This window comes from Macaca thibetana, chromosome 3 (genome assembly GCF_024542745.1).
Source record: "Macaca thibetana thibetana isolate TM-01 chromosome 3, ASM2454274v1, whole genome shotgun sequence".
NCBI classification, from domain to species: Eukaryota; Metazoa; Chordata; class Mammalia; order Primates; family Cercopithecidae; genus Macaca; species Macaca thibetana.
The window spans coordinates 141,923,069-141,938,852 of record NC_065580.1 but is presented as its reverse complement, the minus strand read 5'-3'; the positions used below and the strand labels follow the sequence as shown (position 1 = coordinate 141,938,852).

At 49.1% G+C, this 15,784-nt stretch overlaps 2 protein-coding genes across 2 annotated transcripts in view; both read left to right on the top strand.

Moving 5' to 3' along the window:
• The window catches only part of LOC126950446 (myosin-16), a 74,532-nt gene extending 65,122 nt beyond the window's left edge, over positions 1-9,410 (top strand). The window contains exons 39-43 of the mRNA XM_050783938.1: positions 947-1,072; positions 2,419-2,589; positions 4,009-4,209; positions 4,784-5,011; positions 8,925-9,410. Of these exons, the coding sequence (XP_050639895.1) occupies positions 947-1,072; positions 2,419-2,589; positions 4,009-4,209; positions 4,784-4,984 (699 nt within the window). The 3' untranslated portion in view covers positions 4,985-5,011; positions 8,925-9,410. The remainder of the gene's footprint in view (positions 1-946; positions 1,073-2,418; positions 2,590-4,008; positions 4,210-4,783; positions 5,012-8,924) is intronic.
• ARPC1A (actin related protein 2/3 complex subunit 1A) overlaps positions 1-15,784 on the top strand; it is a 374,209-nt gene that overhangs the window by 309,856 nt on the left and 48,569 nt on the right. The window lies entirely within an intron of this gene.

Genomic DNA, 15,784 nt, shown 5'->3' with positions numbered 1-15,784 from the left:
CTCTACTAAAAATACAAAAATTAGCAGGGTGTGGTGGCAGGCACCTGTAATCCCAGGTACTCAGGAGGCTGAGGCAGGAGAATTGCTTGAACCCAGGAGGCAGAAATTGCACTGAGCCAAGATCATGCCACTGCATTCCAGCCTGGGTGACAGAGTGACCATCTAAAAAAAAATGTGTGTGTATATATATATTTATTTATTTATATATATATAAATATTTATATATTTTATATATATTTACTTAAATAGATATCTATCCCAGCCTGACCAACATGATGAAACCCCATCTCTACTAAAAATACAATAATTAGCCAGGTGTAGTCATGCATGCCATAATCTTAGCTGCTACTTGGGAAGCTGAGGCACAAGAATCACTTGAACCCTGGAGGTCGAGGTTGCAGTGAGCCAAGATCATGCTACTGTACTCCAGCCTGGGCGACACAGTAAGACTCTGACTCAAAAATAAAAATAAAATAAAATATATAATCTTGGCCAGGCACAGTGGCTCACGTCTGTAATCCCAGCACTATGGGAGGCAGAGGTGGGAGGACTGCTTGAGGCCAAGAATTCAAGACCAACCTAGGCAACATAGCCAGACCCTGTCTCTAAAAACATGAAAAATTAGTTGGGCGTAGTGGTGCTCATCTGTAGTCCCAGGTACTTGGAAGGCTGAGGTGGGAGGATTGCTTGAGCCTAAGAGGTTGGGGCTGCAGTGAGCTGTGATTACATGACTGCACAATCCAGCCTGAGTGACACAGCAAGATCCTGCCTAAAAAAAAATAAAATAAGAATGCAGGAGAGGGACCCATACCCCACGCAGAGGGCCCAGGGCCATTTCCTGTTGGGGTTGGGCAAGCATGTCTGGCAGAGGTTGTGTTCTTTCCTGGACACAGGAAGGCCCATGCAGACTCCTGGCTCATGGTGAGATCTCCATTTCTTCCTCCAGAACCAGAGCCTCCTCGTGGTCAAACGCAAGCTGGAGTCAGATGTCCAACGCATCTCCAACGAGCACGAGGAGCTCATCAGTGAGTTCCGCTCGGCCGACGAGAGGGCCAAGAAGGCCATGACGGACGTAAGTGCGTGTGCCCCTTGCTGCTGGCAGGCAGGGTTTCGGTGCCTGCTGAGGACCAGGCTGTCTGGGCGGGAAGGCCACTCCTGCCATCGTGGGCCACTGTGGACCCAAGCGTGGTTCCCTGCCAGGGAGAATGTGGCCCTGCTCTGGAGGAGCCCAAGGCTTTTCTAAAAAGCCACACACATGAAAGTAAGAAAGATTTACAAGCTCTAGGTGATCATGTGAAAGATTATAGCACAACGCCCTGGGTCTTGCATCAAAGAAGCCATCAAAGTGGGTTCATCTGGGCAGGCTTTTTGGCAATGGGATGCATTAAAACAGCCTTGGGCTAGGCATGGTGGCTCACACTTGTAATCCCAGCACTTCGGGAGGCCAAGGCAGCAGGATTGCTTGAGGCCATGAGTTCAAGACCAGCCTGGGCAATATAGCAACTACTAAAAATGTTAAAAATTAGCCGGGCATCGTGGCATGTGCCTGTAGTCTCAACTACTCACAAGGCTGAGATGGGAGGATCACCTGAACCCAGGAGTTTGAGGTTGCTGTGAGTCATGATCCCGCCACTGCACTGCAGCCTGGGTGACAGAACAAGACCTTGTCTCAAAACATGAAATAATAACAAAAACAATAAAATCAAACCGCCTTGAGGGAAGGGCTAGTAAAAGGAAGAGACACGAGCCCAGGGACGCAGAGGAGGACGTTGGCAGGATGTGCCCCCAAGTGCTCTCAGCCCAGTATCCCTTCGGGTGTTCACACCAGCCTCGAGTGGTGGGTTCTGTTTACTCCCTACTTGGAAGATGAAGGAATACAGATTCTCATCATCAGTCTCCTCTCACTTGATGGAAATCCCAGGAGTTCAGGAACATTGCTGGTCTTACTTGTTGCTACCTCCCAAGAGCACAGGCCCATGCCTGGCCCACCGTAGACCCTCATGAACATCTGTGGAACGAATGTAAGGAGAAAGGGACTGAGAGGGGACAAGCAACATGCTGAAGGTCACTCAGGGCTGGACACAGTCCTGGGTCTTCCAACTCCAGAGGCTGTGCTTTTCCCACCCTCCATGCTGTGCCCCTCATGGAGAGGGCAGTCAGTAGGGTTTGGCTTGAGTGTGCCCGGCTGGTGGGAGTCTGTGAAGATGGGAGGCATGAGCTTGGCTCCCTCTCCCCTCTCGGGGGCAAAGGGGAGCATAGGGCACCCCTTCCACCAAACCCCAGCGGCATGTCAGCGGGGCTCCCCCTGTCAACCAGTTAGTTTCCTAGAGACAGGGAGACAAGTTCTCACATCTCTCAAAGGAGCTACGAGCCTGGGTAGCACCCAGCTCTAACTCCTGCTCTTCTCCCCACTTGCAGGCCACCCGCATGGCAGAAGAACTCCGGCAAGAGCAGGACCACTGCATGCACCTGGAGAAGATCAAGAAGAACTACGAGGTCACCATCAAAGACCTGCAGGCCAAGATGGAGGAGGCCGAGCAGCTGGCTCTGAAAGGCGGGAAGCGCACAATCATGAAGCTGGAGGCCAGGGTGAGGGCGATGCAGGGCTCTGCTAAGGGAGGAATGGGGATCTGGTGGGGTGGGGGGTGTGTGTGTGAGACACCTGTCTTTTTTTTTTTTTTTTTTTTTTTTTTTTTTTTGAGACAGAGTCTCGCTCTGTCGCCCAGCCCAGGCTGGAGTGCAGTGGCGCGATCTCGGCTCACTGCAAGCTCCGCCTCCCGGGTTCACGCCATTCTCCTGCCTCAGCCTCCCGAGTAGCTGGGACTACAGGCGCCCACAACCGCGCCCGGCTAATTTTTTTTTTTTTTTGTATTTTTAGTAGAGACGGGGTTTCACCGTGGTCTCGATCTCCTGACCTTGTGATCCGCCCGCCTCGGCCTCCCAAAGTGCTGGGATTACAGGCGTGAGCCACCGCGCCCGGCCGAGACACCTGTCTTTTGCCAAAAAACATGTCCTGGGTTTGATGAAGAATCGGGTTATGCAAGTGCTAGGAAAGAAGAGGAAATTGAAAGGACCAGGTGCAGCGGCTCACGCCTGTAATCCTAATATTTTAGGAGGCTGAGGCGGGAGGATCGCTTGAGGCCAGGAGTTTGAGACCAGCTGAGGCAACATAATGAGCCCTCCATCTCTACAAAAAAAAAAAAAAAAGTTAAAATTAGCTGGGTGTAGTGGCACATGCCTGTAGTCCCAGCTACTCAGGAGGCTGAGTTGGGAGGCTAGCTTGAGCCCAGGAGATTGAGGCTACAGTGAGCTATGACAGCACTACTGCACTTCAGCCTGGGTGACAGAGCCAGACCCTGTCTCAGAAAAAAAGAGAAAAGAAGGAAAGAAAGAAAGAAGGGAGGGAGGGTAAGAAAGAGAAAAGGAAATTGAGAAAAGAGCTCTAATTTCTCTCAAGTTCTCCTCTCCTCCTTCCCTCCCTGTCACCTTCCTCCCCGGAATGTCCTTAGCCTTGAGCAGAGTAATCCCCAATATACTCCTTGCCTTTTTTTACTCACTGAAAGAAAACAAGGCTTAGTCTTTACCCCATGAAATGCCAGAGCTGGAAGGGCCCGGAAAGTTCCATCATTTTGTCTGACTCCCTGACACCCCCATTTTCCAGAGGAGGGAATTTGAGGCTCAAGAGAGTGTTTGACAACCACAGCATGGCCTGTAAAAGGCAGAGCCCACCCGACTCTCCTGTCCAGGGTCCATCCCCTCACCTCTGGGCAGGAGGCGGATACTGCAGCCACAAGGCCCCTGTCTGAGGCCACTGAGCTCTGAAGCTCAAAACCATGCATTCCAGGAGGCTGAGGCAGGAGGATCGCTTGAGCGCAGGAGGTCAAGGCTGCAGTAAGCCATGATCACGCCACTGCCCTCCAGCCTGGGCAACAGAGCGGGACCCCGTCAAAAAAACAAAAAACAAAACACACGTGTTCGCTCAGCTGCATTCCTCTCTTCCTCCCACAGATCAAGGAACTAGAGACAGAGCTGGACGGGGAACAGAAACAGCACGCGGAGACGGTCAAGACGCTGCATAAGAACGAGCGTCGCCTCAAAGAGCTGATCTTCCAGACAGAGGAGGACAACAAGACCAACCAGCGCATGCAGGAGCTGGTGGAGAAGCTACAGAACAAGCTGAAGATCTACAAGAGGCAGATCGAGGAGGCGGTGGGTGCCTATGCGCCTCCCTGCTCCTCCTTCCCTGATGCTTGTTTTCTCAGTGCAGGTCCCCAGCCTTTCTGGGAATTAACCACAGGGAAAGAAGCAAGCGTAGGCCCTAAGATGATTCTGTGAGGCTCATGTCCATGGCGTCTCCTCCTTGGAATCCAGTGGGAGGGGCAACCAGACACTACATACCAGAGATAAGAACTTGTAAAGAGGCCAGGCATGGTGGTGGCTCATGCCTATAATCCCAGCACTTTGGAAGGTTGAGGTGGGTGGATCCCCTGAAACCAGGAGTTCGAGACCAGCCTGGCCAAAATGGTGAAACCCATCTCTACTAAAAATACAAAAATTAGTCAGGCATGGTGGGAGGCACCTTAACCCCAGCTACTTGGGAGGCTGAGGCAGGAGAATCGCTTGAACCCTGGAGGTGGAGGTTGCAGTGAGCCAAGATCGTGCCCCTGCACTCCAGCCTGGGTGACAGAGCGAGACTGTCTCTCAAAAAAAAAAAAAAAAAAATGCACATTTAACCAGAACCAGCCATGTTTATGCCCCGTTTCCTGCCGTGCCTTTGTCACAGGAGGACCAGGCCAACCAGACCCTGGCTCGATACAGGAAGACAGTGCACGAGCTGGATGACGCTGAGGAGCGAGCGGGCATGGCAGAGACTGCCCTAAACAAGCTGCGCACCAGACACCGCGTGGCCGCCAAGGGCATCACCTCTGTGGAGATCATCCAGGTGTCCAAGACAGGCACCTCGAAAACCCTTTCTGAGGAGTGAGGCCCTCCGTGTCCTAGGCCACAGCCGGTAGGTGTGGACTCTGCTCTGGACGACCTCGCTCAGAGTGCTCCTTCCCTGCACTGGCTTTGCTCCTAGCAGTGGTACTATGTGACCCAGCCATATTCCCCCTGCTCCCCAGCTCTAGTCTTTGTCACACCCAGTCTCATGCAACAGGAAGCACAAAGCTCTTCCCCTCCCTGTTTAGCTGCAAAACCCCTTTAGATGCTCACAGCCCTCGGGTGGGGCGTTGTTCACCTGTATCACAGGTGCTGGCCGACCTGATGTTCCCCCATCTGCATGGAAGGGCGGTTCCCAAGTGTGATGCCACTTGACGCTAGCCTTGGTACCTAGTGCTTAGTACACAGTCACTGGGACATCCACAAGCTTATGGCAATGTGTGTTCATCTTTCATGTTCCCCACGATATCATTCTTCACTGGATATTTCATCAATCCTGGTTGAGTTCAGGTCTCTAATGCTAAGAAAATGATAATTATCATCACAGCTGCCATTTCTCGAACACCGAGTGCAGGTGGGATTTTGAGGAAACAATGTAAAGTAGTCTTTATTCCCCTGAATTCAGAACTAATCAAGGATGAAAAATATTGGAGATAAATATATAAAAGTTAAAATAGGCTGGGCGCAGTGGCTCGTGCCTGTAAATCCTAGTACTTTCGGAGGCTGAGGTGGGAAGATGGTTTAAACCTGGGAGTTCAAGACCGGCCTGGGCAACACAGTGAAACCCTGCCTCTACAAAAGTAAAAAAAAATTAGCCAGGCATGGTGGTGTACACCTGTAGTCCCAGTTACTCGGGAGGCTGAGACAGGAGGATCCCTTGAGCCCAAGAGTCTGAGGTTACAATGATCTATGATCATACCACTGCATTCCAGCCTGGGCAACAGAGCGAGGTCCCATCTCAAACAAAAAAAAAAGTCAAAATACCAGTTTTATTTATTTGTTTATTTGAGAGGGAGTCTCGCTCTGTCACCAGGCTGGAGTGCAGTGGTGCGATTTCGGCTCACTGCAACCTCCGCCTCCCAGGTTCAAGCGATTCTCCTGCCTCAGCGTCCCGAGTAGCTAGGACTACAGGGGAACATCACAATGCCCAGCGAATTTTTGTATTTTTGGTAGAGACAAGGTTTCACCATGTTGGCCAGGATGGTCTCAATCTCTTGACCTCATGATCCACCCACCTTGGCCTCCCAAAGTGCTGGGATTACAGGCATGAGCCACCACGCGTGGCCCAAATACCAGTTTTACTATGCTATAATTCTAGATTGAGGATGTGGCTTTAATGTGCGTCCACCATAGGCATCCTCGTACTTTGCCTCAAAATTAAAGATACCTGAAACCCCAACTCTACTAAAAATACAAAATTTGCCAGGCATGGTGGCGCACGCCTGTAATCCCAGCTGCTCGGGAGGCTGAGGAACTAGAATTGCTTGAACCCAGGAGGCACAGGTTGCAGTGAGCCGACATCACGCCACTGCACTCCAGCCTGGGTGACAGAGCAAGACTCTGTTTCAAAAAAAAAAAAAGATAACTGCAGAACTGAACAAATGCAGGCTTAATCCCTGGGGAGCAGCCACTATTCCCAGGAGAGGAACGATCAGAACCCAGCATCCCTGGCAGTAGATCTAAAAGGAGAGATTAGGTGGGGCTCAGCTCTGCCTTCCTGGTTCCTTCCTTATTCCAAAAACAAGATCAATCACTCCTTTTCCCATGGACAGAAGCAAAAAGAAAGTGAGGATTAAGGCACAGAATGTGATTCTGGAAGAGTGGATCCCAAAACGTGGTCCCAGGACCAGCAGCATCAGTGTCACCTAGGACATTCTTAGAAACGCCTATTCTTAGGCCTGGCTCCAGACCTACTGCATCAGGAGCTCCGGGGGTGCGCCCAGCATCTGTGATTTAGCAAGCCCTCCAGGTGACTCAGATGTGTGACTGAGTTTGAGAACCACCCAGATACACGCAGCCAGGGTGTGGAGGTTTCTCCTTGAACAAGAGCCAAGTGCTAGGAAAGTAAAGGAAACTCAAAGGGCTGGGCGCAGTGTCTCACGCCTCTAATCCCAACACTTTGAGAGGCCAAGGTGGGAGGATCACTTGAGGCCAGAAGTTTGAGACCAGCCTGGGCAACATAGCAAGGCCCTATCTCTACAAAAAAAAAATGTAAAAAATGAACGTGGTGGTGGCTAAGTGCATGGAAAATGCTTTTCACTCTCTTTTCTATCCTACAAGGTAGGTATAACTACCCCCATTTGTCAGGTGAGGAAAATGAGCTTGGAGAAGTTCGGTGACTTCCTCATGGTCACACACACCTTGTGCTATGAAAAGGCAAGTTATCTTTTATTTGAAGTTACTGTGGAGATTGATATGGTTGCCATCTGTGTGGGATTAACCAGGGCAGCAAAAAATCAAAGACTTGGTTCACTTTGGGAGGTGGGGTGGGCTGAACCCTAAGCACCACCCTCCATGGCTTCTGGGAATTATATCTGGCCTCCCTGAACCAACATCTTGTTGAATCAGCCCTAGTGAGGAGGGTAAGGTTCCCTGCTCAGTTACAATTCGCTATCTTTCAGTAATGGTGGTCAGTTTGGGTTTTGGCCAAAAGCGATAACCCCATTGACCTTTGATGTGAAGCTGAGCTTTATCTGACCATTTGCTTAGGGAGGAGATAAAATATGGGGCACAGAATCTTTTTCTGAATTCTCTAACCCTGAAATAATGGTTAGCTCAGGAAGTTAAGGAAATCAGAAGCTTGTCCCTGCATTAATGTGTAACCATCTCCTTTCAGGGCAAACACCTGAAAGGGATCCTTCCCAGTGAGCTCTGACCTAGGTGGGGACTACTCATGAGGCTTCCTGCACACCAAGAGTCAGGAGGCAGTTCAGCTCCTTCCCCTAGGAGTCTTAGGCTCCAGGATTAGACATCCTTTAAAGCAGGTCCCCTGCCCTGGCTTGGCTGGACCTGGTACAATTGCTCTGTCACAGCAAGGATCTACTTCCATGCCATCAGGCTGCCATCCTGCCACCAGAGGTGATGAGGCTGTGCCTCTGGGGTCTACTCTCCATGTCCTGATCTGTCCATTTTGTTTTTATTTAATCAGCCAGGCATGAAGGCAGGTCCCTGTAATCCCAGCTACTCAGGAGGTTGAGGCAGGAGAATTGCTTGAACCTGGGAGGCAGAGGTTGCAGTGAGACTCTGTCTCCAGAAAAATTAAAAAAAAAAAAAATTAAAACTGAAAAGGAAAAAAATTAAAAACATAAAAATAAAATATTTTAACAGAAATGTAAGAGAATAAATAAAACCGATCCTTCACCAGGCAGAGGAGAGAAGGGAATTCCAGATAGAAGGCCCAACACACACAAAAGTGCAAAGGTGGGAGGTACATAAGGGCACAGGCTGGCTGGAGCAGATGGGCTCAGGATGAGGCCAGAGACCTGCAGCGCGGTGGGGGATGAAGCTAGCAGGGTAGGGTAGGCAGGGGTGAGACTGTGAATGGCTCTACTGGATGCAAATATTCCATGAACTCCATAAGGAAACCTTACTAATTTTAAAAGTCCATTTGTGGGAATGTGATGTGCAGTAGCTTTTCTTTCTTTGGAAGATGGTCACATCACAATAGCAAAACCCCTTGTGACACATCACAGGCAGGCTCTCAGGGAGGGCTCTGTATCCCAGGGCACTGCACTCTGGGCCCACCCAATGACTTGTAGGGGTACATTAAGCCCAAAGAATGTGTCTCTTAACTCTCAGAACTTCATGCAGAACAAGCTAGGTATGACTCAACAGTATCCATTACTAGGAAGGAAGCCTTTGCAGAAGCTTCCTAGGCATCTCAGGGAGCTGATGTTAGAGGAGCAAAGATGTCAGAGTTCCCAGCTCTGACCCACATGGACTTGCTCACCTTGCTCACTATCTATCTTTCTCTCTTTTTCCAGGGTAATACAGATCTCAACTGCGGTTCATTGAGAGGGAGAAAATGGAAAACTGGATCTATCCTGAGAATGTTTACTATGCAAAAGAAAGTGCAAGCCAGGAAGAGACAGGTGGTGAAGAATAAAGAGTGCTATGGTAGAGAATGAACTTGGGAACGTAAATACCAGCCATTAGAAAAATGAAAATGAGCGGGGCTTCTCTGGGACGGCAGTAAGCATTTGGATGACAGTAACGATGGGTCTGTTTCAGTTGAGTTCCTACATGTTCATGTCAAGGACGGAATATGTAATGTCTGTGACCCAGCTGTTCTCTACAAAGAATTCCTCATGTTGACAATGTTAATGTCCCAATATAGCTTAAATAAAATAAACATTAAAAAAAATAGACCAACTGGGGCTTCTTTGCTTTTTTAGACAAAGAGTCTTGCTCTGTGGCCTGGGCTGGCGTGCAGTGGCACAATCATGGCTCACTGCAGCCTTGAACTCCTGGGTACAGGCAATCTTCCTGCCTCTGCCTCCAGTCCAGTACAGTAGCAGTACCGACGTGTAGCTCTGCCAGGCTAATTTTTATTTTTCTAGAGATGGGTTCTCACTATGTTGCCCTGGCAGGTCTTGAATTCTTAGGCTCAAGCAATCCTCCCACCTCAGCCTCCTAAAATGTTAGGATTACAGGTGTGAGCCACTACACTAGACTTGGAGCTTCTTTTTAAATGGAGAAATTTTATTTTCCTAAGACTTATCCAAAGGCAATTTTTACCACCGCCACATAAAAAAGTTTTGTTGCATCCCTATATACTAATTCACAGGCTTGTTTCTACTGGAAACCATGAAAACAATACAGTCTTGGTGAAGTTCTTTCCAAATTTTGAAAGTCTGTATCAGAGAAATGAAAACAAACTAGGTTTCTTAAAGCCAAGAAAGTTACGGAATCTCCGGAGCAGGTCAAGTCCATCCAGGCTAATGCTCCACATCGCCCCTGCACGTTCCATCTCATCTCCCAGGATGTCCAGACACCAGTGGGTCAGCTCCGCGAGGGCAGGCAGTTAGCCATTTTGTTCACTACTGTATCCTCAGCAACTAGAGACTGCCAGGGCTGAAGTGTGCACACAGTAAACACATAGAGAGGAAATGAAAGAATGAGCTGCTTCCCAGGGTAGTGTCCTTCCTGACACTGCCAGAAAGTTCTTCCTTCAATCCAGATGAGACCTGTGCCCCAGTGGCATCTGCATGCTGACCTGCTATTTCTTTCTTTTTTTTATTTTTTTGAGACAGAGCCTCACTCTGTCACCCAGGCTGGAGTGCAATGGCACAATCTCGGCTCACTGCAACCTCCGCCTCCCGGGTTCAAGCAATTCTCCTGTCTCAGCCTCCCAAGAAGCTGGGATTACAGGCACGTGCCGCCACACCTAGCTAATTTTTGTATTTTTAGCAGAAACGGAGTTTCACCATGTTGGCCAGGCTGGACTCAAACTCCCGATCTCAGGTGATCCCCCCATCTCAGCTGCCCAAAGTGCTGGGATTATAGCCATGAGCCGCTGGCCCCAGCCGCTGGCCTGGTGTTTCTACCCAAAGCCCTACAGAACAACCTTCATGGAAGTCAGTTCTCAAGATAGGTCCCAACAAGTTTTCTCTTCTCTAGGCTGAATATTCCTGGGTCCGTCAACTTTCCCTCGTGTGGCAGGGTTTCTATTGTGATCGAATACTCCTCGACCCTTTCCTTTCCTTGCCCTCCTAGTCTTTGGAGAGCTGCTGTGGGGGCAGCGCCATGAGGGAGGGCTCCCTGCCAGTTCCCAGCCCTCAGAACACACGGGCTCTCTGGGAATGGTGTGTCTTCCAGCATTCTGACCTCTCTCCAATCTGTTGGCAGGCAGAAATCACTGTGTGGGGTGGTGGAGAGAGGAACACTACTTCTTCGGTGGGTCCCTCTCTACCTTCACACAAGGGCACATCACCCCTGTGATGGTTTTGAACTTGGCACTCTTGGCCGGGCAAGGTGGTTCATGCCTGTGATTCCAGAACTTTGGGAGGCCGAGGCAGGAGGATCACTTGAGGCCAGGAATTGAAGACCAACCTGGGCAACATATCGAGATCCTGTCTCTACAAAACATGTAAAAATTAGCCAACAATGGTGGTGCATGCCTGTAGTCTCGGTTACTTGGGAGCCTGAAGAGGGAGGATCACTTGAGCCCAGGACGTCGAAGCTGCAGTGAGCTCTGATTGCATCACTGCACTCCTACCTGGGTGACAAAGCGAGACCCTATCTCAAAAAAAATAACTGGGTGTTCACTAGTCGGAGCCCTGCGGGGAGCTTTGGTTCCTTCTATGCAATTGAACCAAATGTGGTAACACTGCCCTCAGGTGGCAGGGTCTCTGACTGCTGCATGTGGATTTCCCAGGAGACATCAAATCACAGAATCTTAGAATTGTATATTACAAAATTCTAGGACTGGAAGGGGCATTTAAAGGGCATCTAGACCAACTCTGAGGCAGCTGGGGATTCCCCTCCATAATATCCCTGAAAAAAAAATGATAATCCAACTTCTACGTGAACCTTCCCAGTGAAAATAGGCAGCCCATTCCAGTTTTTAGTTTTGTTTTGAGACAAAACAAAACCAAAACCAGGGTCTTACTCTGTTGCCCAGACTGGAGTGCAGTGGTGTGATGATAGCTCACTGCAGCCTCAATCTCCCAGGTTCAAGCGATCCTCCCATCTCAGCCTCCTAAGTAACCTGAACTACAGGTGCACGCCACTACATCCAGCTGATTTTTTTGGGTTTTTTTTTTTTTTTTTTTTTTTGGCAGAGATGGGGTCTCCCTACGTTGCCCAGACTAGCTTCGAGCTCCTGGGCTCAAGTGATTCTCCCGCCTTGGCCTCCCAAAGTGCTGGGATTACAGGTGTGAGCCACTGTGCCTGGCCCCATTCCAGTTTTGACTAATGATCATGGTCAAAAAGTCCCACTTAATATTGAATGAGAATATATGTCCCTGCATTTTGCCCTTACTTTGCTCCAGCCTTCACCTCTATAATTACATAAGTCAAATCTGTACACTCTGAAGTCAGACAGATACAGGTTCCACTTTCCCAGCAGTGTGACTTTGCAATTAGACACTTGCCCAGTTTCTTCCAGCATTCCGTAGGACTTCAACACTTGTCCTCCAGCTAGGGATTTGTCATGAAAAGGTCAACCCTGAGTTATGGTTGAATCAAAGGCTAAAAGGGAACCTATCAGCTATTATAAGGGACTCTTCTTCCCACTTCTTCCTGAGCCCTGGCTTAGGCTAATAAAAAAATGTATTCTGTAGCTTTGCAGTAATACTTCCATAAAACTTCCCTCTACAGATGTTTTTTGTTTGTTTGTTTTTTGAGATGGAGTTTTGCTCATTGCCCAGGTTGGAGTATAATAGCACAATCTCAGCTCACTAGAACCTCCACCTCCCAGGTTCAAGTGATTCTCATGCCTCAGCCTCCCAAGTAGTTGGGATTACAGGCGCCCACCACCACACCTGGCTAATTTTTATATTTTTAGTAGAGATTTTTAGAGAGATTTAGTTTCACCATGTTGCCTAGGTTGGCCTCGAACTCCTGATCTCAGGTGATGCACCCACCTCGGCCTCCCAAAGTGCTGGGATTACAGGTGTGAGCCACTGCGCCCAGCCTACAGATATTTTTAAAAAACAACTTTAAATAAGGCAGCAATAAAGTAACCAGACCGAAGGGAGAAATGCACTATGGGAATTAGGTCTGGTGATCAGAAAGGCTCCTGTAGGAGTAGGTACAGGGTGCTACAGGAGAGGCACTCGGCCCAGTCTTGGAGGATAAAGGACTGTGTCTGGAAGAAGTCATGTCTCTGCTGAAGCTTAAGGATGAGTAGGAGTTAGGCATCCAGGGGAGAGAGGGCTTGTGGGAAGGGAGAGTGGGAGAGCAGAAGGAGGTAGGCAGGGTGTGTCAGCTAAGAGTGTGCTTGGCTGCAGGTGGCAGCACACTGAGCCAACAATGGCATACGTGGCAGAGACATTTAACGATCTCACACACGCACACACCCCACCCCGCCCTGGCAGATGGTTTCAGAATGAGTGCAGTGTGAAAGCACCAGGTCTCCACCTTTTCATCCTGCAGTATCCTTGGGCCTGTCAAGGCGATTGCCACAGTGTTAGGCATCATATCTTCCTCTGCCATGTTTAAGCCAGTAAAAAGATATAGGCTGGGCGCGGTGGCTCACACCTGTAATCCCAGCACTTTGGGAGGCCGAGGCGGGGGATCATGAAGTCAGGAGATCGAGACCATCCTGGCTAACACAATGAAACCCTGTCTCTACTAAAAATACAAAAAACTAGCCAGGCGTGATGGCAGGTACCTGTAGTCCCAGCTACTCGGGAGGCCGAGGCAGGAGAATGGCATGAACCTGGGAGGCGGAGCTTGCAGTGAGTCCAGAACGTGCCATCCTCCATTTTTTTTTTTTGGAGATGGAGTCTTGCTCATCGCCCAGGCAGGAGTGCAGTGGCGCGATCTTGGCTCACTGCAAGCTCTGCCTCCTGGGTTCACGCCATTCTCCTGCCTCAGCCTCCCAAGAAGCTGGGACTATAGGTGCCCGCCACCACCCCAGGCTAAACTGCAAAATACTATTTCAAATCAGAACCAGTGACTAAGCGTAAATGTCTGTTATTTTTCACCGTGTTGGCCAGGATGGTCTCCATCTCCTGACCTCGTGATACGCCCGCCTCGGCCTCCCAAAGTGCTGGGATTACAGGCCTGAGCCACCATGCCCGGCCTCTTTTTTTTTTTTGAGACGGAGTCTTGCTCTGTGCCCAGGCTGGAGTACAGTGGTGCGATCTCAGATCACTGAAAGCTCCGCCTCCCGGGTTCACGCCATTCTCCTGCCTCAACCCCCAGAGTAGCTGGGACTACAGGCGCCCGCCACCACAGCCAGCTAGTTTTTTGTATTTTTAGTAGAGATGGGGTTTCACCGTGTTAGCCAGGATGGTCTCGATCTCCTGACCTCATGATCCACCCGCCTCGGCCTCCCAAAGTGCTGGGATTACAGGCGTGAGCCACCGTGCCCGGCCTGAACTTGCCATCCTTTTATCAAGGAGTACATTTTTTTTCCAGAAGCTCCCCATGAAATGAACTCGTGAGTGTTGATTAGCAGAAATGGGGCACAGGGCCATCCCTAAACCAATTAGCAGCAAGTGGGAATGGGCTTGCTGCATTAGACGTGGACCAATCGTGGTTCATTTCCCGGACTTGGGGAGGGCCTAAGCTTCCCTGAGAGCCACTAGAACAAAAGTAGGGAAGCCATGTAGGGAAAGGTGTTGTGTGGGCAGCCAGTGTCTACCACATAGACGATGTGGTCAGAGACAAAGGTGACAGATCACAGAGACCTCTGTGACTTGTTATGGAGTGCAGACTTTATTCTAAGGGTGAAAGAGATGTGTCCAATGGTTTCCTCATGATCCGATTCAGGTCCTCTATATAATGTAGGTGAAGTTGTATCTCACCTACTGCATCACACTGGAAGACACATGATGTCAACCTAAACTCTGTTCGTGACGTCAACTTTGATCACTTGATTAAGGTGTCTACCTCCATCAAGGAACATTCTAGAAAACAACTGGTATGGGCTGTTTAAGACTCCCAACTCCACCAGGTGCAGTGGCTCATGCCCATAGTCCCAGCACTTTGGAAGGCTGAGGCTGGCAGATCATGAGGTCAGGAGTTCGAGACCAGCCTGACCAACATGGTGAAACCCCCGTCTCTACTAAAAATACAAAAATTAGCTGGGCGTGGTGGCGCACGCCTGTAATCCCAGCTACTCAGAAGGCTTGTATCGCTTGAACCCAGGAGGCAGAGGTTGTAGTGAGCCAAGATTGCGCCACTGCACTCCAGCCTGGGTGTGCAGACTTTGTTTCAAAAGAAAAAAAAAGACTCCCAATTCCACAAAAGTCAAAACAAAAAACAAACAAAAAAAGGCTGAGGACCTCGTCTCTAGTTCCAGCTACTTGGGATACTTGGGAGGCTGAGGCAGAGTCACTTGGGCCCAGGAGTTCAAGGCTGTGGTAGCTATGATCGCACCTGTGAATAGCCACTGCACTCTACCCTGGGCAACACAGCAAGACCCCATCTCAAAAAAAAAAAAAAAAAAGACTGAGGTGAAGAACTGTTCCAGATTAGACTAAAGAAACAAGAACTAAGTGCAACGATTGATCTCAGATTAGTTCCAGGATTGAGGGGGAAAAAAAAAGCTAGAAAGGACATTATTGACCAGGCACAGTGGCTCATAGCTGTGATCCCAGCACTTTGGGTGCCTGACGCAGGCAGATCACTCAGTCCAGGAGTTTGAGACCAGCCTGGGCAACATGGTGAAACTCCGTCTCTACTAAAAATACAAAACTTAGCCGGGCATAGTGGCCCGCACCTGTAATCCCAGTTACTCAGGTGGTTGAGGCACGAGAATCGCTTGAACCCTGGAGGCAGAGGTTGCAGTGAGCTGAGATCGCACTACTGCACTCCAGCCTAGGCGACAGGGCGAGACTGTGTCTGAAAAATGAAAAAGAAAAAAAAAAAAAAGTAGAAAAAGACATTATTGGCACAAGTGAAATTTGAATATAAACTTCTAACGAACATATTAATTTGTTACATTAAGATTTGTAATTAATGTATTTATTATTATAGTAAATAACATTGAATTAATGTTAAATGTCCTAAATTTAATTGTATTACAGTTGTTAAAGAGAAGTTCCGTGTTCTCCAGAGATACATACTGAAGTATGAGGAGTGAAGAGTCTCATGATGTCTGTGACTTACAAATGACTCAACAAATAATAATATCACTATTACTATTACACAGATACATATATCAAACATA